The sequence below is a fragment of the Zonotrichia leucophrys genome, chromosome 11, assembly GCF_028769735.1.
Source record: "Zonotrichia leucophrys gambelii isolate GWCS_2022_RI chromosome 11, RI_Zleu_2.0, whole genome shotgun sequence".
NCBI classification, from domain to species: Eukaryota; Metazoa; Chordata; class Aves; order Passeriformes; family Passerellidae; genus Zonotrichia; species Zonotrichia leucophrys.
The window spans coordinates 7,687,813-7,710,447 of NC_088181.1; the positions used below are offsets into that span (position 1 = coordinate 7,687,813).

The 22,635-nt window shown below is 45.7% G+C and overlaps 1 protein-coding gene across 6 annotated transcripts; it reads left to right on the top strand.

Moving 5' to 3' along the window:
• The first annotated feature begins 697 nt into the window (after positions 1–697).
• Positions 698–7,961, top strand: CMTR2 (cap methyltransferase 2). Of its 6 annotated transcripts, XR_010441729.1 has the most exons (3): positions 1,942–2,217; positions 4,404–6,803; positions 7,296–7,961. XR_010441729.1 is itself a non-coding variant. In XM_064723440.1 (2 exons), exon 2 carries the CDS (start codon positions 4,423–4,425, stop codon positions 6,715–6,717), a length of 2,295 nt encoding a protein of 764 aa, XP_064579510.1. In that variant the 5' UTR covers positions 698–759; positions 4,404–4,422; the 3' UTR covers positions 6,718–7,961. The 6 variants fall into 6 exon arrangements, 5 of the variants coding, with proteins under 5 accessions (XP_064579510.1, XP_064579509.1, XP_064579506.1 ...); XM_064723440.1 differs by lacking the exon at positions 1,942–2,217 and adding an exon at positions 698–759 and having other exon boundaries at positions 4,404–7,961; XM_064723439.1 differs by lacking the exon at positions 1,942–2,217 and adding an exon at positions 1,674–1,902 and having other exon boundaries at positions 4,404–7,961.
• The last annotated feature ends 14,674 nt before the right edge of the window (positions 7,962–22,635 follow it).

The following is a 22,635-nucleotide window of genomic DNA, read 5'->3' on the forward strand; positions in this document are numbered from 1 at the left end:
CCTGTGATTTGGAAGAGCCTTATCTCCAGGAGTCCAGGGGAGTGTGACACTGAGAAGCTGCAAGCTCCAGTAAAAGCCTGGCAGGGTAGAAATGCAAAGGTCAAGCCTTGCTTAGAGACCACTTTGCCCTACGAGCTGAATTGTAGCTGTTCTCTTGGTGGTGTTATCCAAGCACTCAAGAACATGTGAAAAGTGATGTGTGTAAGAAATTAAAAAGAATCAACCCTTAAACTCAATGCTTTAATTACCTATGGCCCACAGAAGTCAGCCAGTGTAAACCTTGTGGCTGGTGTGTGAGTATGCAGAAACAACAGAAGGAAGGCAACCAAAACATCCCAGCACCACTGGAAATATCAGTGAGGAGGCCAAAACTAAAGGATAGCTCTGCTCAGGCTTTTACTACAAACACAAACATTTCAGACTGTAACACACCTTTGACCTCCCCACTAACTTTAAATTCTCATGAGCTAAAGATAAGATTTTAGCAATGCCATTACTGTGTGCCCTGTATTATCAACAGAGACCAGACCAGGCACTGGAGAACCCACCACACCCTCAGCTCCACACCTCACCAGCTGCCCACATGCTTTCATTCATTTGCCCCAGCTCTCCCTCTACTTTTACATAGCAAAAAATCTTGGTTGAGTAAAGGTGATCTTCAAACAGGCCAGTTAAAGGGTGAAGAGGCACTGAGACAGAGAAATCTTCCATCTGCAGCTCAGCTGTTTCTCATTATGTAAAACTCTGATGAGGCAGCCAGTAAGTACCATTTTGTTACACCACTATTAGGGATCAATATGACATGATTTGGCTGAAAAAAAAACATTCTCTCTTTTTATTTCCCCTCAAGAGACTTATAGGTTTTTGTCCTGTATTCCCATTTATAGGTAGCACTGGGCTTTTTCTATACTTAAGATTCTATTTTGTAGTAATATTGCTTCATTTTAGAAAGCAAGCAAGTAGATTAAAAGAGGGGAGGAAAGTTGTCTGGTTATAGATCCCTGTGCTCAGTTATGACTTTAACATACAAATTCTCTCATGTACCTAGAGTGGGAGAAAAGATTCCTTATGTATACATTATTATATCCTTAAGATGGACCAGTAAAGGTTTTTTTTATATTTTCAGTTACTGGGCTTTGAGCAAAATTTTCCCAAGTTATCAGTTCTGGAGTGCTTAGTACTGCTAGCACTGAATTTCTATAGCAAAACTACTTCTGGCTTAGGACTGGATTGAGCTTCATGAAGAGTATGTGAGAGTGAAAAAATCAATAGCAGGAAGCCTCATATTCAAGCAAAAGGATTTCTGCTTACTCATGCTCCATTGTTGGCTATTTGTTCCCAGAAGGGTTGGGGAGTGCCACGCTCCTGAACCTGCATATAGGAAAATCCCCATAATATTTAAAGTCTAGAAAGCAACTTGCACCTGCTGTCTATTGTAATAATGAATATGCTTTGACCTTTCTGCTCCTGTGTGCAGATTAGATGCTGTTTTGCTGTCTAAAGCGTCTGTGTGTTTCCAGGGATGCTGCAATGGATGCTCAGTGATGCTCATTATGACTCTGTTAATATTTCAAGGCTCTTGCCTCCTGCTAACCCAAGCCGGGTGTAACAAGTCTCCCGGGGATTTAGAAAGGGCAGCAAGGTGGGTTACTAAGTGAAGAGTCTCCTTATAGGTTCCAGAGGGCAAAGCAAGCTCTGGAGGAGCATCACTGCTGAGCCGCGGTCCCTGCAGGGCTGTGAGATGATCGCACCGGGCTCAGGCTCCCAGGGCAGGCGGCCCAGGGCGTCGGCAAAAAGCACCCAGGGCGCTGAGCCCCAGCGCTGCCTCTCCAGCGGGTGGCCACACATCCCCACAGCCTTTCTCCTCTTTTCTTCCTGAGCAGCCTGTCAGCGCTAGCGCTGGTAAGTGCTGCGCGGATAACTTCCAGCACCGCCGTCCTGCCGGGCTGCCCCGCTGCTCGGAGGCGGCTCCTCTGCTCCTTTTCCTCCGGAGAAACAGCCGCGCTCGGGCTCCTGTTTGGGAGACGGAGCCGAGGAGCCGCGCTGCCGCCCGCCCGGGACTCTACTGCTCGTCACCCATCCCGGCTGCGAGCCTCCACCGCCGCCGATGGCAAAGCCGGAGCGGCAAGAGCCCTCCCGGCCCGGGGCAGGGCGGTGCCCCCCGAGCAGAGGGCGTGCCGGGCGGGCGAGGGGCCGGGCTGGGCGCGCTCCCGCCGGGTAAGAGCGGGAGCGGCTCCAGGCCGCGCTGCCGCCGCGGCCTTGCGTAGGGAGCGGGCGGCGCGGGGAGGCGCCTCGGGCGGGCGCGGCGCTACGAGCGGCCGGGGCGGAGGGAGGCGGCCGGGCCGCGCTGAGGCGGGGAGCGTGAGCGCGGGGATGGGTGAGGAGCTGCGCGGTGGGGCGAGCCCAGAGACCGGTCCTGGCCGGAAGGGGTCTGGAAATGAAGATGAGAAAGCAGGCGCTTGCCTGTTCTTGCTATGTGCCGAGTGAGCTTGGATTTAGGGTTGGGCTTGTTAGTATGTTGGCTGGAGCACCTCTGGGACAGGCTAAGAGAGCTGGCGTTGTTCAGCCTTGCAGAATGCTCTGGGGAGCTCTTAGAGCCCCTTCCAGTACTTAAAAGAGGCTTATATGAAAGGAGGGTGACTTTTTACCTGGGCAGATAGTGGTGGGGCAAGGGGGAATGTTTTTGAACTAAAAGAGGAGACATTTAGATTGGATGTTAGGAAGAAATTTTTCCCTGTGAGGGTGGCAAGGGCCAGGTACAGGCTGCCCAGAGAAGCTGTGGCTTCCCCATCCCTGGAAGTGTCCAAGGCCAGGTTGGATGGAGGTTTGAGCAACCTGGTCTAGTGGAATGTATCCCTTAGCCATGGCAGGGGGGTTGGGATGAGAATGGTGTTTAAGGTCCCTTCCAGACCTCTTCTATGAATAACTGGGGTGAGCTGTAATTAAAAGCCCACACTCGTAGTTGTTGTTTAAAATGAAATAAAATAGACAAGGGCACAATGGTCTGTGTTTTTCCCAGTTTTCCTCTTTACCCAGAACATGCTACAAGAAAGGATGAGATTAAAGCCAGAGCCCACCTCCATAGAGAACAGTGAAATTAAACCTGCTTGTTGAAAGGCCTTAAACTGAGGAAAGGCAAGATGAAACCTCAGCTGTGTGTGTGACCCTGTGCCTCTCTTCTCCTCAGAGGGCTGATGGTGATGAGGGCAAACAGATGTGGGCTGTGGCCTGAGATGCTGCATGGGTTTGAGGGGAAGAGTAAAGTGCTGAGGGTGGCCATTGTTTCCAAACTTTCTCAGCTCTTTCCATTTTAATCCAATATTTTCTCAAACTCCCTTGTTATGTAACACTTAAGGTCATTGTATTTTGCGTTTGTGGGAATGGGAGGGCTTGAGGGATGGTTAAAGAGATAGGCTGAGAGATTTCCTATCCCGAGTGGTAATTTTGATTGAATTATTTTGCTTAAATGAACATTTTAGCTTAGAATAAATTGCTGGCTGGCTGATTTCTGGTTAGTGCCTGTCAGTTGTGCGCTGCGTGCTTTGTGCTGGGCGGTGGAGCAGATTGCAGCAGCCTTGTCAGCTTTGTGTGGAGTGTGCTCGTGTTTGTTGGCCTTTACCCACAGCACTTAGCACTGCTTTCTTCTTTAACATCAAGCACGTATTCCCATTGACCACAGCTGCAACCAAGTCCTCAGGTTTATCACAGCTTTTTCAGTCATTAAAGGAAGGCATAAGGGTTTGCAGTCATCTGGCAGAGAGCAGTAATGCTGAGCAGAGGATGGGAAAGGTTTTGCTCACTGGCTGGTGTCCAGCACCCCTGCAGGGCCCTTCAGCTGAGGGGCAGTTCCCAATGAGGGCTACCCCAGCATTACACTGGGGCTGGTGGAAGAGGTGGCAGGGTTGTTCCTGCTTGGGAAATTGCAGGAGCAGCAGCTGTGCTCCCTCTCAAAGATGCCTTTGCTTGTGGCTCCCCACCCTCCATACTTAGAGCTCTCAGATGAACACTGCCATCATCAGATGATAACATTTCTGGGCCACTTGATGAATTTGGAGAGCTCGTGGTGTGTTCTCTTTTGTGACTGAGAGAGATATTTGTATTTAAGTGTTTAGATCTATACAGTGAGTAGAATATTCAGAGTCAGTGAAGGGCTAAGCACCAGCAAACTCTTCTTCACTTGCTGTGTAAATAGCAAGAAGGGCAATTGAACTGGTGAACCTCCTGATTTTCAAATGACTTTATTCAGGATAGCCCTCATTTACATTCCTCATTGGTGCATTTACCTCTGTTCTAGAATATAGCTGTTAAGCAAGACACATTTTTATTTTTCACAAAAAGCTTTTCCTATTTCTGTACTGGTGTGATTGGAATGACATGGTTTCTTCTCCCCTGATGTTTTCCAGGTTGGGAGTCCACTCAAGAATGGATAAATGTAAGCAGCCTAATGTTAACCAGAAGATCAACCTTGAAAAATTCAGTCCTGAAATTCTCTCTGAAATTGAGAAGCTGTTTGATAAGAAGTTTACTTACACTAAGCCAGTGAATGATGAATGGAAGCTGCCAGATCCCAGCAATACTTTTACATGTGATCATGTGAAATTTCACTCACTCCAGGCTCTGAAGGACTCAATGAATGAAGTGAAGAACCAGCTGAGTGATAAGAACCTGGAGGATTGGCATCAGCACACCTCATTTACCAATAAAGCAGGGAAAATAATATCTCATGTGAAGAAATCTGTGAATGCTGAGCTCTGTACCCAAGCATGGTGCAAATTTCATGAGATCCTGTGCAGTTTTGCTCTTCTCCCAGAAGAAGCTCTTCAAGATGGAGAACTGAATTCTGTGCACCTCTGTGAAGCACCTGGAGCTTTTATAGCCAGCCTTAACCACTTCTTGAAGTCCCACCATGTCCCTTGCCACTGGAATTGGGTAGCAAATACTCTAAACCCTTATCATGAAGCCAATGACATCCTTATGATGATCATGGACGACCGTCTGATAGCAAACACGTTACCTTGGTGGTACTTTGGCCCAGATAACACTGGGGATGTGATGACATTAAGACATCTAACAGGACTTCAGAGCTTTGTGAGCAATATGGCCACAGTCCACTTGGTAACTGCTGATGGCAGCTTTGATTGCCAGGGAAATCCAGGTGAGCAGGAAGCTCTTGTCTCACCCCTTCATTACTGTGAAACAGTCACTGCTTTAATGATCCTGGGCACTGGAGGATCCTTTGTTTTGAAGATGTTCACTCTGTTTGAGCACTGTTCTATCAACCTGCTCTTTCTGCTGAACTGCTCTTTTGAGGAGGTCCATGTCTTTAAACCAGCTACCAGCAAAGCTGGGAACTCAGAGGCCTATGTGGTTTGCCTTCGCTATATGGGCAGAGAAAGCCTTCACCTGCTTCTTCCTAAAATGACACAGAACTTTGGAACAGAAATGGTCAACAAAGCTCTCTTCTCCCAGCATACACTTCCTGAATCATTCCTTAAAACACATGAGGAGTGTTGCATGTTCTTCTACAAGTGCCAGGTGGAGACTATCTCTGAGAATATCCGTCTTTTTGAGCGCATGGAAGAAGCAGAGCAGGTGAAACTGAACAAGTTAAGAGACTGTGCAGTAGAGTTCTTCATGCAAAAGTTCCACCTGAAACCCATTGGCAGAAATAACTGGCTTGTCAAGAAATCCCAGGCTGGTTGCAGCATGAATGCAAAATGGTTTGGGCAAAGAAACAAATATTTTAGTACATACAATGAAAGGAAGATGATGGAAACCCTAACATGGAATGATAAAATGGCAAAGGGCTATTTGAATCACTGGGCTGAGGAACATAGTTTAAATAATGCTGGGAACATGTGTGTTCTGGAAGGATCATTTTCTAACCTTGAATGTAGCTTTTGGTACATTTTGGAAGGAAGAAGATTGCCCAGAGTAAAGTGTTCTCCATTTTGTGATGTTCAGGTCTTAGAAAATCTTAATGAAGCTGTGAAGGAGTTGGGTGGGGGGAGGCTGAAAAGCAGATCAGTGCTGCAGCCTTGTCACTCTTGTGAAGTTCTTCCTGGGGAACTCATACTGGCAAAAGTGTCTGATCTTGCCAGGTGCCATCAGGAAGTCCTAAATGAAAGTTGTAGCGACCAATTCAAGTGCCTTGTGGTGGGCTTTCCCACCCTGTGTGACACAGAAAGCCAGCCCAGCATGGAAATAAAGCCCATGGACGCAGCCATGCTGCTGACTTTCAGCTTCTCTTTGCTGTACGATGGAGAGCCAAAGTACCAGCAGCAGCTCTTGCAGTGTGTTCTGCATTCCTTGGCGCAGCTGGCAGCGGGAGATGCCTTGGTTTTGCCCGTTCTCTCCTGCCTGACACGTTTCACAGCTGGCCTGGTGTTCGTCCTGCACTGCTGTTTCCGGAGCGTGGCGTTCGCGTGCCCGACCTCGCGGGAGCCCCTGCGCAGCGGCGCCGCTCTGCTCTGCGTCGGCTTCCGAGGCCTCCCCGCGCCCGTGGCGGAGTTCCTGCAGCACCTGAACGCTCTCGTGAGCTCCCTGCTGGACACAGACTCTCCCCAGCAGGTTCTGCAGTTCGTGCCCATGGAGATTCTCCTCCAGGGCAAGCTGTTGGAGTTTCTGTGGGATCTAAACACGGCCATTGCAAAGAGACAGCTCCACCTGATTGTGCAAGCTCAGCAGCAGCGAATGACTAGTGACATTCCACTTTAAAATAACTCTAGAACTGTGTGAGTTGCTGCTGCTAGACCTTGTTTCACAGGCAGGCAGAAGGTGTTAAAAGCACTGTTAATGTGAAGGTAACATTAATGCAAAACTGGTGTGACATTGAGGGTGCTGGCAGGATGTTTTGAGCTATCAATCGTAGGTGCGCCATATTGTATGTGTAGGAAATAGGAGAAAAGAAAGCCAGACCTTGGTTTGTGGCCACTGAGTTGCATGTTTCAGGATGCAGAATAACATGGAATATTTGATTCAATGGAAGCAAGTGCTGACATGTGAGCATAAGCCTCAGAGCCTCCTATTACCATGCCTAAAAAATGTCTTTTGACATCCCTTTAATTTACAGTTGGTGATGTGGGGGAAATCCTGTGTAACTTGCCTTACCATTTTGGAAGTGGTGGTGGTTATGGGTACATGTCCCCATTTACCATTCTTAAACAAGAGCCTCTGAATTTTCACCTCGTAGCCTTTGAATATCAGCCTCTTCTTTAGCACTTCAGTGAGTGAGGACTGAGATGAAAATTTCCTTGCCAAAGCCTGATAATGGTTTCTCCATCTCATTCTTGCAGCTGTTTTGTGAATGCCATGCTGATATCCTGAGTTCCAGTTCTTTGTGCACTTCAGTCACTTGACAGAAGGATCAAATGGAGCTGTTTATGCCAGCGAAGTGCTCAGCCTCTGGCTGTTCATTGCTTACTCTTCAGGCAATAATTTGGATTGCCATCAAGCCCTCTCTTGTGACTTCTTATGGGTCCAAAGCTGAGCTCAATTCTCAAGAAGGAAATTTGCTAAAAGAATTAGCCAGTGGCTGTAGACACTTAGGCTTGTAACAAGCAGAGCCTTTAGGAGACATTTAAATGCAGGAAACTTCCACCAGCCATGAGAGGCTCCTAACCTGCAGTTGCTGGGATTTGCCAGCTTTTCCATGCTAAAAATCCTTAAAACAAAGGCTTTGAAGTGTTACCACCTGAACAAACAGTTCACCAGTTGTGTGCTGCCTTTCTTGTGCACACAAGTGTGTTCATGTTTGTGTGAGAGCCCTCTGGGTTGTGCAGCCATGAAGCTTTTGTGTTGTAAGTAATCAATGTGTGCTTTTGATGTAAAGGATGCATATATTTTTGAAGTAGAAGAAAATATGTTGATTTACATGGCTGTTGTATATTTTCATTTTATTGACAAATGCTGAAAGTGTTAAAAGACTTTTTTTAAGAAAAAGAAGGGAAAACAACTGCTGTTTGGAGAAAATAAAGCCTTTTATTTTAGGTTTTCATTGTTTCTGTTTACATGTTTCTTTACCAAGTATGGAAGAAATCAATGAAATGCAGTAGGGGAGTATGGGAAGTTTTAAATATCTTTTGGGTTTTTTTTTTAGCCAGGCTTTCCTTATCTTGTAATTTATCCATCCTTCATGGGTGAAGGGTATAGTTGTCTTCATTCTCTCTAACTTTGGAGTTTATCAGCTTAGAGAGACTCCACTTGCAGATGTGGTCAAAGCAGGGGAGGAGGCCTGCACAGAGTTCCCTTGGCCTTGTCACTGAGCCTGACCATCCATGTCCCTCTGTGGCTCCTGTAACTCTTAGCAGCAAGGATTTTATCTTAAGGATCTTCAGTTTCTCCTGGCTGGGACAGCTGCTCAGGTAGGACGAGGTTGTTACACACTGTAATTCTGTCTGCAAAGTCCATTATTTATTCTCATCCTAATTGCTTGCCCTCACTGAGTGGTGGGATTGAGAAAAAGCTGTGTGCCTAATTCCTCAGGGCTGGCTCTGCTGCACTGCCAGGGGTTCCAGGTGATTGTCTTTGGGTTGGCTGGCCAGTTTGTCTGGAGAACTGTCTGCTAACTCATTTTGATTGCAATTATCAATGTGCAACGGTGTTCACAGGGGTTTTCAGATTGGGGAAGAGACGAGGATCTGACTTTGTTGTAGAAGGCTTGATTTATTATTTTATGATATATATTACATTAAAACTATACTGAAAGAATAGAAGAAAAAGTTTCATCAGAAGGCTAGCTAAGAATAGAATAAGAAAAAATTATAACAAAGGTTTGTGGCTGAGTTCTCTGTCAGAGCCAGCTGACTGTGATTGGCCATTAATTACAAACATCTAATGTGAACCAATCACAGATCTACCTGTTGCATTCCACAGCAGCAGATAACCATTGTTTACATTTTGACCCTGAAGCCTCTCAGCTTCTCAGGAGGAAAAATCCTAAAGAAAAGATTTTTCACAAAAGATGTCTGTGACATTAATGCTATGTGTTTTTCCCATTGCCTTTCTCTTTGGAAGTAAGCACCAAATTACAGAGCTGGGGAAGATCATTCTTTGTCCTAGAGGTGTGAGATGACACAGGAAATGAATCCTGTTCTGATACCTTCATTTCTGTACATCTAATGGTGATTCTTGGAGAAATCTTTATGCAAGAAGTGGAATTGAATGGATGCTGAACTGCATGACAGCCGTGCCTCTCTTGGTTTTAGTGAAGCTGAAAACTTTGGTTGTTAATGTCAAAATGTTCTTCAGGGGACGTGAGGACTTTGGAAGCATCCTTGAAACAGGAGGCTGGGTTGGAAGTGCTTGTTCTGGGGATTGTCAGGTTGATTTTGGTGCAAATACTGTTTAATGGGTTTATAGTTTTACTGAATTACAGGGAAATGTAAATGCTTAGAATTGTATTCAAGCCTATAAAAAGTTTTATGAAATATTTGCATTCCCAATATAACAGTATAAAAACAGTGCCTAAAGACATGAAATGACAGATTGGATAGTAAAGGGAAAATATGGATGTCTTCATTTTGCTGCTACAGACCTTAAAAGATGCATATGCAACTTCGTCAGTCCTTAAAGTCAATTTATACACCGCATTATTTAGATTATGCATCTTATTTGAATTTTGATAGATCTTAATATGCTAGTATGCCTGGCAGTTTTTGAGTTCAAATAGTTGGTGTTGAAAGCAAAGACAAAGCACTGAGCCCAAAGCAAATTAGCTTTCTCCCTGGCTGAACAGCTATTTAACAAATGTCCTTTTTCTGTCTTGTGTCAGGTCCTCTGTGTCCCCCATCGAGACTGGGGAGATGAAATTTTACCTGTAATACAACTTGCACTAGAGCACCACAGTTAATGGCTCCTCTTATTGAAACAATAATATGAAATTGTATATTAAAACAATATTTTTTCCTCTGTAGGAAACTTGAAGAGATTTATTGAAGTGCATTTTCATAGTGCTTTACTAAATGGGGATGACTCGCTTGTTAAAGAATTGATTTATCTAAATTGGGGGATAGCAGAGAGAAGTGCCTGTCACTTGCTGGTGAATTGATTTGTTTAGATTGGGGGATAGCAGGGTGAAAGTGAATCAATATTCAAAACTTATTTGTTGCTGAAGCCAGAGATCATTATCTGGGTATCAGAGAGATGAATGAGCAAATGCTGCCAGATATAAATGAAAGCTCATGCCGAGGTAGCTCCAGGTCCTCAGCTGTCAGCTACCTGTGCCTCAAAACAATGACCCTGTAGCCAGTGGGTAATGAAACCTCAATTAAGACTAAGGAATAAAGGGACTGTGGCGAAGTGCCTTAATTTAAGTCTCTAGAGGGTTAAGGTGATTAAATACTTGCTTTATAATCAGTTGACTGCCCCAGGTTGATGACAGAGCACAACCCAACACCGTTGAGTTGAAATGTAATGAAATCTGTCTTGGGGTCACAATTAAGCCTAATTCCAAGGTGGCTGCTGAATAGCTGCATGTCCCCACAAATAATGGTGTGCTCTGACAGATGAGTGCTCAGCAGAGGAGCGTGGGCCATCAGGATTGTGTGAGCCCTCTGAGCAGCTCCCTCCTTGCTCCTGCAGGGATGCTGATGGTCCCCAGCCGTGCAGCTGCAGCTGTGCAGACAGCAGGAGAGCCCTGCATGCACTGGATCAGTAGCACAGGATGTGTTTGGGGTTGGTGCACCTGGGGCTGGGATGGCTGTAGGATCCCTGCCTGGTGGGAATGGGGATATTTGGCAGCAGAAAGTTGTTGTCACACCTGAAAGCCACACAGCAGCTCTTTGAACTGGCATTGAGTGTTAGCACAAACCTGGATCCAGCTAATGTATTGGGAATTAAAGGAAAGCTCATTCAAAAACTTTCTTTTGCTCTTTGGGAACTCTGGAGAGGCTGGTCTACACCTAGGATGAGCTTGCACTTTTTGTGGGAACACCAGAGGAGGCTGGTGTTTAATAATTGTCAGCACTATGGTCTTAACTATAAATCACAAAGTAATTGATTTCAGGATGTTAACAAAATTTAGATTTATGGAGAAGTTCAGTTATGCTTAAGATGCATAGTTAATAGCACTGGCACTGAATAAAACCCAAATTAACTTTGTTTCCATTATGAAACAGGGTAGTATTAGCCCATAAATTTATATTCATATAAGTGGTTTGGCTCTTAATTATGTGAGTAGCTTTGTGAAAGTTCAGTGCTTGAAAATTGTTTTCAGACTTGGAAACCTGTTCAAAGCTCTGGATATTGTCCAACTTTCAATTCCCAGCAGTATTGCTGTGCTGTGTGCAAAAACTTGAGAGCAGACTCTGACTGGATTTGCTCAGACTTTTTGGAAGGAAGAGTTTGAGTAGGAAATGAATTAAACTCAAATGTAAATTCCTCTGACGAGTTCCTCATTAGATTACAGAGGGGACAGGCAGGACAGCCACTGCTCCTTAGGTTGGATGCTGAGACAGTGGGGTTTACCAAAAGGGAGCCAGAACAGAAGTTACAAATGTAAATTGTATAAATTTAAAAATGTACAATTGTAAATTAGATAAATTCTGAGCCCTCTCATATGATCCTGATGACAAACTGTGCTTAGTGAGAGTAACAGGCCTCAGAGCTGGTTTGGGCTGAGCACATGCAGCAGCTGAGAAGAACTATTTATGTTCCACTAACTGACCTTACCCATCACATCACTCTCTGCAGTTTTGAAGTGACCCCTGAAGGAAACAGTGACAGCAGCAATCTCAGGAGCATGAGTGGAAGTAATGAAGCAGTAATTAGCAATTAATAAAGTGTGGTGAAACTTTTAACTGCTGCACTGGCCTAGAGGTCTGGTGCTGGAGTGGAATAGTCCCTTGGAAATCTACAACTTGGATGCTTAATTATCATAGTTTCCTTTAGACACCATCTGCTCTTGGAGCCAACTTGTATATTTAGTTTTTCCCTTGAAGGTAGATGAGTTTTAAGGACTCCACTTCTGTGGCTTTTCACAGCAGAGATTAAATTGAAGCTGGGATCAAGGTGTGGGGAATGAGATGGCCCCTGTGGCTGATGTGTCCTACAGAGACTGTGAGGACAAAGTTCTGTTGGAATGGCCAGCAGGGTGTCAGAAAAGAGTCAGAAAAACACGGACAGAACTTTCTTTGTAGCTGGCAGAGGGATGTTGTCTTTTCCAGGGGGGCATAAATTGGAATTGTGCTGTCTCTGTGCTCTTCTCTTCCCCTCCCCATCTCCAGCCCTTCTGAGCCATGTCTGGAAGATGTCACCTTTCAGAGGGAGGGATAATGAAAGGCAAGGATTGCTGAGGAGCCCTCCTGCCCTGAAGTTGCCACTGGATCACTGGCAAGAAGCAAACCTGAGTGAGGCCAGTGACACTCTCTGAGGAAGGAGGACACCTGTGGGATCACCATGGGGAAGCTCTTTGCTCCTCAGAGCTGCTGCACTGTGTTGCTTTAGCAGGTGTGTGCTGGGTTATGCCTTGCCATGCACTGGCAGGTCAGCTAAGGCCAGAAGCTAAACTACATCACCGCTCCTTGCTCTCCTAAAGATGAGCCTGAAAAATGGTTAGATCATGAAAACAAACAGCCAAACATCACCAGCCTTCCCCTCATTCCCCACTGTTAGTCATCTGTGGCAGGAGCTAAGAGCGAGTCAGGAGAGTCAGGTTAGGCTGAAATATCTTTTAGTTTTCAGCTCTAAGAATGCCCAGTGGATTTGAACAGCAAAACACTTTTCAAGCAGGAAAGGTGCAAAAATGGGACATGGGAATTTTGGAATATGTCAGTGCAATTTTAGACATCACTCATTTGCACTCAAGGCTTGTAATAATGATTCTATTTTGTCTTGTGTAAATCAGTTTTAATTAATAGAGCAGATGTACCAACAATGCATCTGGAAATGAAATGGAGGAAAAAAGAAAAGAGGCAGCTGGTGCTAGTGGATGTAAATATTTGCTTTTTGGGAAGTGAAGCTCTGCGGAAACTTCAGGCTCCATTTCAAATTCAGAAGCCTGTTTCTTATGCCTGTGGAGATATATGGAGCAGAAAAAATTAACTAAACCATAATGCTGCTTTATTTGAATCTAGTGCATGTGATGTAAGTAGCCCAAGTTTTTGGAATAGGGCCAACACATGAAGTCTTGGTTCCTGCTGAAATATTAAGACTTTGTTGATGCAAGGTGCATTAATTCCAGAGGAGCTGTCTCTGTACCAAGAAGCCTTCCCAGGCCTCTGCAGTACAGTTTTGGCCCATGAGCAGGGGCAAATGGAAATGCTGATGTTTGACCCTCACTGGAGCAGAGCAAGGTGCAGTGATGCTGCTGAAATAGGGCCTGAGTGGCTGACCAAGTGTTGGGGGTCCTTATATCTGAAAGCTGCTGCTGGGGGTGTGACAGGCGTGTGGATGGACTCAGCCTCATGTGAAGCTGAGGGCTGAAACAAAGGCAAGGCATGAATTAGGGCTTTGCAGGTTTTGATGGGACTCTCTACAGTTGTGCTGTGTTGTTTTTGTGCACTCTTAAACGCAGAATGATCTTTTAAACCTTCCTCACTTCCTTTCAGTATTTAACTTTTCATGAAATCCCAGGCTATTTGTAATAGAATTAGGAGAGCTTTTTGTTCTCTTTTGTGTGTTTTTTTGTTAGTGCCTGTAACTGCTAAGAAGAATGTGAAAACACAAGCTGAAAGCAGAAAGTACCACAGCAAACAGAACATAACATGCAAAACAAACCCACTTTAAAGCAAGTCATGACTGGAAGTGGTGATGTCCAACCTGGAACTGGCAGTGTGGGAGAAGGAAGACAGTAAGGGTTGATCCACAGCAGGTAATTTGTGCTTGGTGAGCCAGACAGCAAGGCTGGGAAGGATTCCTCAAAGTAGTTCAGGTGGTAGTGCACGTATTGTTAATGCTTATTGCAAGCTCTCTGAGGGTAACACAGACTTCCTTGCTCTGCAACTCACTTTTAGAGCAGGACAGCAGGATGCTTGTACCCAACCTTGTGTGTAAATGTTCTGGTTTAGGATTTTGTCTTGATGCTAAGAATGCCCCACAGCAGAGAGAACACCTCAAAATGGCAGCACAGCTCAGAGCTGAGCTGGATCTGGATCAAAGTGAAGCTCCTGTGTCCTTAAGACTTAGATAAGAAAGTTTGCAGGTGTAAGCAGTGCTGCTGCAGCTGAGGGGATTGAGTTTTCCATGCCTGGAAGCAGATTACAGCCCTGTCTCAACTGCATTTGCATTGTGGGAGCTTGTGTACAGTAACACCTCACTGTCTGTCCCTTCTGTTTCAGTGCTCTGCTGTCAGCTATTTAATACCCTGCTCCGGTTACTGCTGTCATTGTCCTGCTATTCTTCATCCTTCATCCTTAATTGTCCTCGGTGAGCAGCAGGCATCAGGAAGGTGGTGATGAAAATGAAATGGATTGGAAGAGGCAGCAGGAGCCCTGGCTGTGAGGGATTTGTTCCGTGCTCAGCCTCGCAGGTGAAGCAGCTGAGATCTTTCAGAAGGATGATGTGCTTGAAGATGGGTCAGACAGGGTCACCTGGACATGATGAAGTTTAATTTTGCATTATAAAGCGATTTTCCACTCAACTTCAGACTAATAAGCAGTTAGTTCTTGGTACTTTAAAAGCAGAATCTCCTTTTGTACTTTTGTCATTACCAGGTGTTGAATTGGCAGCTGACAACCCCAGTGGTCTTGCTTGTCCATCCATCTTCCCATCCCTGTGGGCTCAGGGTGTGTGCATGTCTGGAATGCCTGCACACATTCCTCTGTCCATTGTTTCTTATGGGAAAGATTGAATTGTGGTCAGTCACACTTCCAGATCATTTCCTCTCAGGTAATGGAATGCCTGAAACTGTAGTTTGACTATTTAGGGAATTATTGCAGAACCAAAATTTAGGGCTGAGGAGTCAAATGAAGAGAGAAGAATGCAGAGGACTCAGCTATAAGCCTGTACACCCTGGTTGTGTGTGTATTCAAATGTGTGGCTCTATCTCCCCAGGCTGCAGAAGTTATTGTGTGGAATAAGTCTCTGTTGTTTGAGGATTTCTGGAAGCTAACTGGAAGAGGTGTTAGGTTCTATCTGACTGATTTTATTCCCTCACTACAGCCAGGGTCACTCTGACTGTGTCCTTAGGGTGTCCCTTTCAAGTCTTGGCCTTCTGGGGCTTGAAGGGCAATGAAAAATTTGCCTTCAGACCCAGTGGACTGGGGGGGAGCTCTGGCAGGTGAGATAAGCCTGTGGCCAGAGCAGGGATTTTCCTAAATGCTTGGCTACCTGAGCTGTAACCACCACCTTCCAGCAGCACTGTAAATTGTGCAGGGCCTGAGCTGTGCCTTGGCTGACTCTGAAGTGTCAGGTAAAACCTGTTGGCTGATGTTTAAATGCTGAGGTAACCTTGCTCTGTAGGGGAAATGGGAAACTTTGGAGGCAATTCTGTGACATAAGAGTCCTGTAAAGGAAGAAGGAGCGATTTGTCAAATGACACTGTCACCTCTGATGTGGTGAAGGGAGTCAGCACAGGGCACTGTGTCCTAGGTGGCTTGCTTGATGTTTTGTTAAGGATTTGAGCTGCCCATTTCCCACTGAGCTTTGGGATGCAGATGTCAAAGCTGGCTCTGTTTAGATGGAGCTCTGCTTCAGAGCTGCACTTCAAAAGCTGGTGGAGAATGTACCAGCAGGGGGGACTGTAATTGCCATATATTTTGCCCATAATAATATGGGGGAAAGAACAGGGGCAGCTGTAAGGAATAAATGAGATGTTACATCTGATGATTCCCAAGTCTTCTTTTTCCTGGGTGTTAGGTTTTCTGTGTAAGGCAGGAGGAGGGAGTGGAATCCTGTGTCTCCTCAGCTGTGTGGATGCCCCCTTTTTTTAAATCCTGACTTTAAAATTGAATGCTTGTTAAAAAGCAGGAATCAACAAGGGAGACCTGGGCCAAGCTCTTTGCTAGCAGAGCTGTGCTGAACTCTCTGCCCTTGTACCAGGAGTTAATTTGCCTCCCTGTGGTGGAAGGCTGAGAAAATGCCCCCCACAGAAGGGAAACAACTTGCTTAGTTAAGCTTCCTCTGCCCTTTCCTTTTTACTTAAGAAAAGAGAGCCAACCCTGATGAAGATGGAATTATTGGCACAAAAGGTAAGTCACAGAAAAACCTTTCCTTTTCAAAACCTTTCCTTTATGAAACCAGAGCAGAAAGGAGAGTTAGGGTGACTGATCTTTGGATTTAGCTTCCTCTGTGGCTCTGACAAGCCCATGAGCAATTGCCCATCCTACCATACATGACTGTGAGCAGGACAGCCCTCTCTGATGCCTGTCAAAGGGAACCTGTCAGACCAGGAGGGAGCTTCTTGTTCCCTGCTAGAGAAGAGATGGTGTCCAATCCTTCCCTACAGAGCTGTGGCTGTCACCCTCAGGAAAAGAGGGGTCTTGGTTTGCATCTGGGCAGCAGAATGGGATATTTTACCTTGTGACACAGTGGTACCTCTAAGGCAAAGCAAAAGACTACTCCTTTTGTTGAATATTCATTTTCACTCTGATTTTATCCTGTCTGAACAGTTTTGTTGAATCCTGTCTGTTCTCCCCAGCTGTCCATCACTGACTCTCACGCTTTGATGGTTCTTGTCTCAAATATCATGTAAAAAGATCTTAGTTATTTTCTCTTTCCTTTTTTCTCCTTTGAGAAGTCTCATTTACTTTCTGCAGCTGTCCTGACTCCCTTCCTCCTATCATTACTGGGTAGCAATGTGGCAATTAGAGCTGGCCACCCCCAGGAGGAGGTGTGCTCCACTGGCTTTGAAAGACTTTGCAGCACTGTCCTTTGTGCTCTTCTCCAAAGCTTTTCTCTTCTCTCCGTGAGATGGATTTTAATGTGAAGCCATTCCTTGTATAGTAACACCTGTAAAGTTACAAAAATGTCTGGGACCTGGATTGGTTTTGTGAAGCCTTGATTCTTTTCATCTTCCTTGGAAGGTACATTGTTCCCCATCTCTTTCTCTCCTTCCCCCCTTCTTTCCCTTCAAAGGATATCTTGGAGGTGATGTAAAGGCATCTATTGCTTCAATATTGACTGCCAAGCAAGGGCAGAGAAAGCATCACGTGTCTCTTTCCTTGAGTACCATCCTCTATAGTTCTGGAGCCAGATGGGGACATTTCTGGAGGGATGGTGTGACATTCAGATCCCAGTGCTCCTTGCTTTGTCACTCTCTTTCACACCTGCTTTTCCTCCCCAGGCTTTGCCTCATCTGCTGCTCAGGCTCTGTGGCTGTTGTGGGAATCAAGCTGGTCAGAGAGCAGATCCTGAGCTAATAAGGAAGGAATATTCTGAGGTCTGTCTGATCTTGCTGAAGGCACTTTCATTTCCATTTCAGCAGATCAGCCTAATGCCAGTGTTGAGTTGGACCTGAAGGTTTGCTTTGGAGACCAAAGGATGGGGAAATTTAGAAGCTAATGCCTCATCCTATGGGCATCAATAACATTTTTAATGCTGTTTCTTTGATAATTTGTAGGAGGCATTTAATTTTGGGTTCTGTGTAAGGTGGTGTAAAGCAATTCAGTGCAGCTGGAAGCTAGAGGCAAGGCTATTTATTTCAAGGCTTTGAAGAGCTCTACTCCAGTGATAGCTGTCTTACTGCTGCAGTGCCTGGCTTTATTTTGCTTTGGAGCAAATGAATAAAAATGTTCCTCTCATTTAATTTTCTCTGAGGTGAGAAAATTCCTGGAAGTCTGCTGATGAAGTTAAGGAACATCTAAATCTCTTTTTTCCTGAAGTGGCTTGAGTGCAGCTCCCAGAAAGCCAAGGTTTGGGAGCCTGAAAGCACTGGCTGGATGTTCTGAGAGGACTCCTGACACGAGGGCTGGGCTGCAGATGTACCTGTGGGTACTGCAGGGAGATGCTGCATGTCTTGGTGAAGTGACCTTTTTTTCTTTCTTTTGAAAGTTGCTGTACTCTTGGTACCAATTGCTAATAAACCACTTTCTGTTGGCAGGGCTGATGATCCATCAGTCTGTGTTCTCAGAGATGAGCCCTTTGCTAGGGCATCACTAGAGTGTTGTGATATCTTGACAGCATTTGACATTTCCCAGGCAAGTCTTAAATCTCCCAATTGATGATGTTTAACCCTTTCCCCTAAGAGCCTTCCAGTAGTGATTGCTATAAACTTTAGTTTTCCCTTTAAAGAATTGTTACCAGAAGCTTCTGTGTTTTTGTCACTTGCTGTGTGCTGCCAATGAGTCTCTTATCTTTGTTGCTTTGGGCTTTAAATGTTGCCTTTAATTAGGATATGAGCTGTTCTGGCCATGGGCTGATGGACAGCTCTCTGGTGGCCAGAACCAGGAGAAGAACAGAGGAATTACTGTATTGCTTTTTGTACTTGAAGGAACAGTCCTTTAGCCAGGTGGGTTTGGAGGTCTCATTTAGGAGGGGCACACCAGGCCTCCAAAGCCAGCAGTTTATGCCAATTTATTGGTTATTCTGTTTCTTGCTTCTTGCCCTTCGTTTGCAGAGCCAGATCAGGACTCTGTGATGCACAGAGGTTCAGGGCAGGGCTGCCTTTTCCTCCCTTTTCCTCCAGGACAGAATCTGTTGATTCAGCTCAGGATTTTCAAGTAGGAATTGCATACAAAATGGAGCTGAATGAACCCTACTCCTAGCAAGAGCTGGTAGCAAGGATGGATGAGCAGTTCATTCACAGTCACTTAAACACAGAAGAAAATAAGATATGTGTGTTTAAAATTGCTTTCTCAACCAGTGCTTGGCATCTTGAGGTCTCAAGGGTTAAAACACCTCTGGCAATTTGGATCAATATGTGCGGATTTAAAAGCGCTCTGGACTAAGCTGACAAATGAGTTAAACTGTGTTTAGTTAATTCCCTGGGTGGGGATAATTCAGCCAGCCCTGTGCTGAAGACATCTAGAGCTTGTTTGGTCTTTGCAGTGGAGATTTCAGACTTTTTCTCTAAGACTTGGTTGGTCTGCAAGTGACAGATTTACTACCCAGAAGGTAGGAAGCACTTTGGAATCATTCCCTTTGATGGGGATTGGAGGGAGACCTTTGGTTTTCTGTCTTGGACTTCTGACAGTGACTTCCACAGTGGTCCCATGTTCAGCTTGGGTCTGCTGTTTATCATTAGGATACAGCTTTTTTTTTTTTTTCCTTTTTTTTTCCAATTTTTATTTTTCCTTATTTTCTTAAGGCTGAGTGACTTAAGAAACCTCTACTGCATATTTGTGTAGGAGTCAGACCCCTCTAGGAAGAGGGGACAGCCTTAAACATTCAGACTCCCAACTAATAGTGTGATGGAAATCCAGCTTGCAGAACTTTTTGTCCAGAGAGCATCCATACTGCTATTAGCTTCAGGAATCTTGTGCTTCCAGCATTGTATCCTCCTCCCTGTTTTCCACATATCCTGCACATGTATTTGTTTCAGGTCTTGGCCCTGCTGTTTTGTGAGCTGTATCCCTCTAGGCTCAGTTATCAAGTGTTAGGAGAGATTTTGGGTTTTGCACTCTGTCATTGCAGTGGCTGTGTAAGTCACATGTGGAAAAGTCCCAAGTGCAGGCATATGGATGTTGCAAGTCCTAATTATTTTGCCCTAAGTCCAGAAAGAAGAAATTAACACCTTTAATCATTGAAATTTGGATGGCATTGAGTGATACAAAGCAATTGCATAATTTTAATTTTAGGAGATCAGCAAAAGAATGATCCTTTGCTCTGTTCCCTCAGCTAAAATGCTCTGCAGCTGTATAAAGAGGCCAGCAGCAGCTCTGGCTTTGCTTTGATTTTTGCAGTGAATGTTTGCTGTATTTAATCTGCTGGGCTGTTATAAACAATCTCCCTGCAAGCAAGAAACTTGTGAGTGGCTGAGCTGAGATTTCCAGGTTCCTAATCAGAGGAAAGGCTGTCCCAGCTAAATCAGAGTTAGGCTCCTGATTGCATCCTGATAGAATGGATTATTCATCCAGTGGAAAACAAATAGAGCTGCTGTTTGGCATATATTAGCTGAGCAAATCTTGGCACTCAGTTCGTGTTCCAGCTCTGCTTTTCTGAGCTGTGAGCTGGGTTCACTTACAGCTGGCCTGACTCTGGAATGTTCCCTGCTTCCTGACCTTTCCTCTGTGGTATGGCTGAGGTGCTTTGGGAACCTTTTCCCTTTTTTTCCTTTTCATCAGCCCATTTACAACATGCTCTGTCAGGCTGTTTGTGACTCAGGCCTCTCTTTACTATTTCCTGGCTGATCCCTGTGGTTTGTACAATCAGCTGTGGGTGCCATCTCTGATGTGCTGTGTTTGTGTTCAGCTGATTGCCCAAGCAGGGAAGCAGATGCTGGTGATGCCATGGCCTTGACACGGCCTGCCTGGTGCTGGGGGACTGCAGGAGGCCATGAAGAAGAGGGACCAAAGATAAAGGTTGCTAAAAGGGGTTGCTTTTATTTCCCTGGGATTCTTGGTCTGTTACCCATCTTCTGGCACTTGTATGTGCAGGGCAGATAACCTCAGTGCCTTTCTGCTGTATGCTATGAAACAGTTGGCATTTTGGTTCAACACATGGCTGCTTCCAAACAAGCACCACCCACAACAGGAGCCTTTTCCTTCTTTTCAGAGAGCCAAGGACGTTGAAGCTGTAGGCAGAGGTTAATTTACAGAGCAAGGACTACGGGATGGTGACATGTGGTATCTTTTGGAGCCTGTTTTGTAGCTGACAAATGTGTGTCTGGCAACTTTAAAGGAAGATGAAGGTCTCTGTGAGCCAGAGAGGTGGGGAATCTCCATCCTGGCAGATACCTGCTGGGTGCCTCCCCACATAATCTGTTTTAACTTGGAAATTGTATGGTTTGTGCAGAGGCATTGGACCAAAGACATCCAAAGTCTCTTCCACCTAAATCTTTCCATGGTTGTGTGCCTGATCCTTCTGATCATCAGTGCTTTATGTGGAGTGAAAGGGAGTGAAAAGAGCCTTATAAAGCATGTAGAAATGTCTGCTGTGGGCCCTGGCAGGGAGCAGATGCCAGCTGCCTTTTCTCCTCTAAGTGAATTTGTTTTACTGGAAGCACAACTGCTGTTGCTGTGGTGGACTTGTGCATAGACTTGGGGCGAGTGGGAATGTCAGGAGGGCAATTTGGGAAGAAAGGAGGGAAGCCCCTGCTGGCAGCAGCCCCTGCCCTGCCAAGGGACCAAGCAGGGCTTTGGGAGGGATGTGCTGGGAAGTTCCTTGAAATGCTTCTGTCTCCAAGAGCAGCTGTTTACCTGGATTATGAGCATGGTGAGAGAGGGTTTCTGGTTGGGTGTACATCCCCAGGAGAGGCTGCGCTCGATACCTGACCTTTGTTTTCACTCCATGCCAGGTGTTTCTAGGCCTTGAAATTTTGCTGTGGGCTCAAATGAACGCTTCAGTCAAGGAGGACAAACGTAGGATGAGTTCCCAGGGAGACAGCACGTGTGCAAAGTTGTGCTCTCTCACAGCTTTTGTGGGAGACAAACAAGCTTAGTGGGCCAGGAATAGCAGGACTGATGATGCACATTTCCAGAGGGTTATGTGCCTTCAGAGCTCTCTGCAAATGTCAGCCAGTTTGTCTGCTGCCCTGCAAATGCTACTTGCTGGGAAGGAGAAATCCTGCTTTCCCAAGTGAATGCTCCTCCCCAGCTGCTTTTCAGCTCAGTTTGCCAGTGAGACTAAAAGAATAGGCTGCCCTTATGTGCAGGGTTAGAGGATTGCACAGAGATGCAGCCCAGTGAGGCTGAAATGTGGAGGGGCTGCTCTGACCTCCCCAGGGTCCCCTTGAGCTGAGGGCAGGCAGGGACCAGGGTGTCCAGTGAGGCAGAAAAGCTGGCTGAGCAGTGGGGAGGAGCAAAACCAAGGGACTGAAGGGGCCATTACAGCCTCAAATGTCCTTTCTGAGGGGAGATTTGCTGTCTGATCTGCTGCCTCTGTGTGGGGAGGGAGGGCTCAGAGCAGCAGAGGAGGGAGCTCTGTTCTGTCAGCAGCTGGAGCCTTCCCCTGTCAGCTGGCAAAGCTGTTGCTCCTTTTGCTCCTGGAGAAGTGTTATTTAACAAACTGCCTTCCTGACCAGCCTCATGCTGGGGTAATTCCTGGGTCTGCTCCATAAAGAGATTCATGGCTCCCTGTGCAGCTCAGCTATTCCTTGTGAAGGTTTGATGTATCTGGCCTGGTTAATCCCAGACATCTCTATATGGAGATATCATTTGTTAAAGGATTTCTCAGTGCTGGGAAGACCAGCTAGGAAAAAAAAAATAGTTTCCAAACAGGTTTGGAAACCTCTGTCTTGTAGTCATAGGAAAATTAAACTGAAGCCATCTTTTTGTGTTCAGACCAGTAAGTTGTTCTGAACTTGGCTGAGAGAAGTTAGCATCCAGTTCCTAATTAAAAAGGTGGGAGCAGCAGCCAGGGAGGGTTAAAAAAAGGGGTCTGCCTTGAGGCTGTGCTAAAGACAGACTGTAGGTATTTGTGTCTCAGCAGTGCAGCTGGTGGATGCATCTAGAGGTTCCTGGTGGCTGGGCATAATTTTTCCTTGCCTTCTCCTGATGTTTTTAGTGATGGAGGATGCTGAGGGCTGAAGGCTCCAGCTGGATGGTCAGTGCCTTTCCAACTCCCTTCAAGGTTTTTAGGTGGGTGGCTGAGGCAGGAGCT

Bases quoted from the DNA above. Each gene is read 5' to 3' on its own strand.
- CMTR2 (XM_064723436.1), top strand. From the start codon at position 2,108: ATGGCAAAGCCGGAGCGGCAAGAGCCCTCCCGGCCCGGGGCAGGGCGG. The intron at 2,218-4,403 runs GTAAGAGCGGGA...GATGTTTTCCAG, and splicing joins GCTGGGCGCGCTCCCGCCGG to GTTGGGAGTCCACTCAAGAA.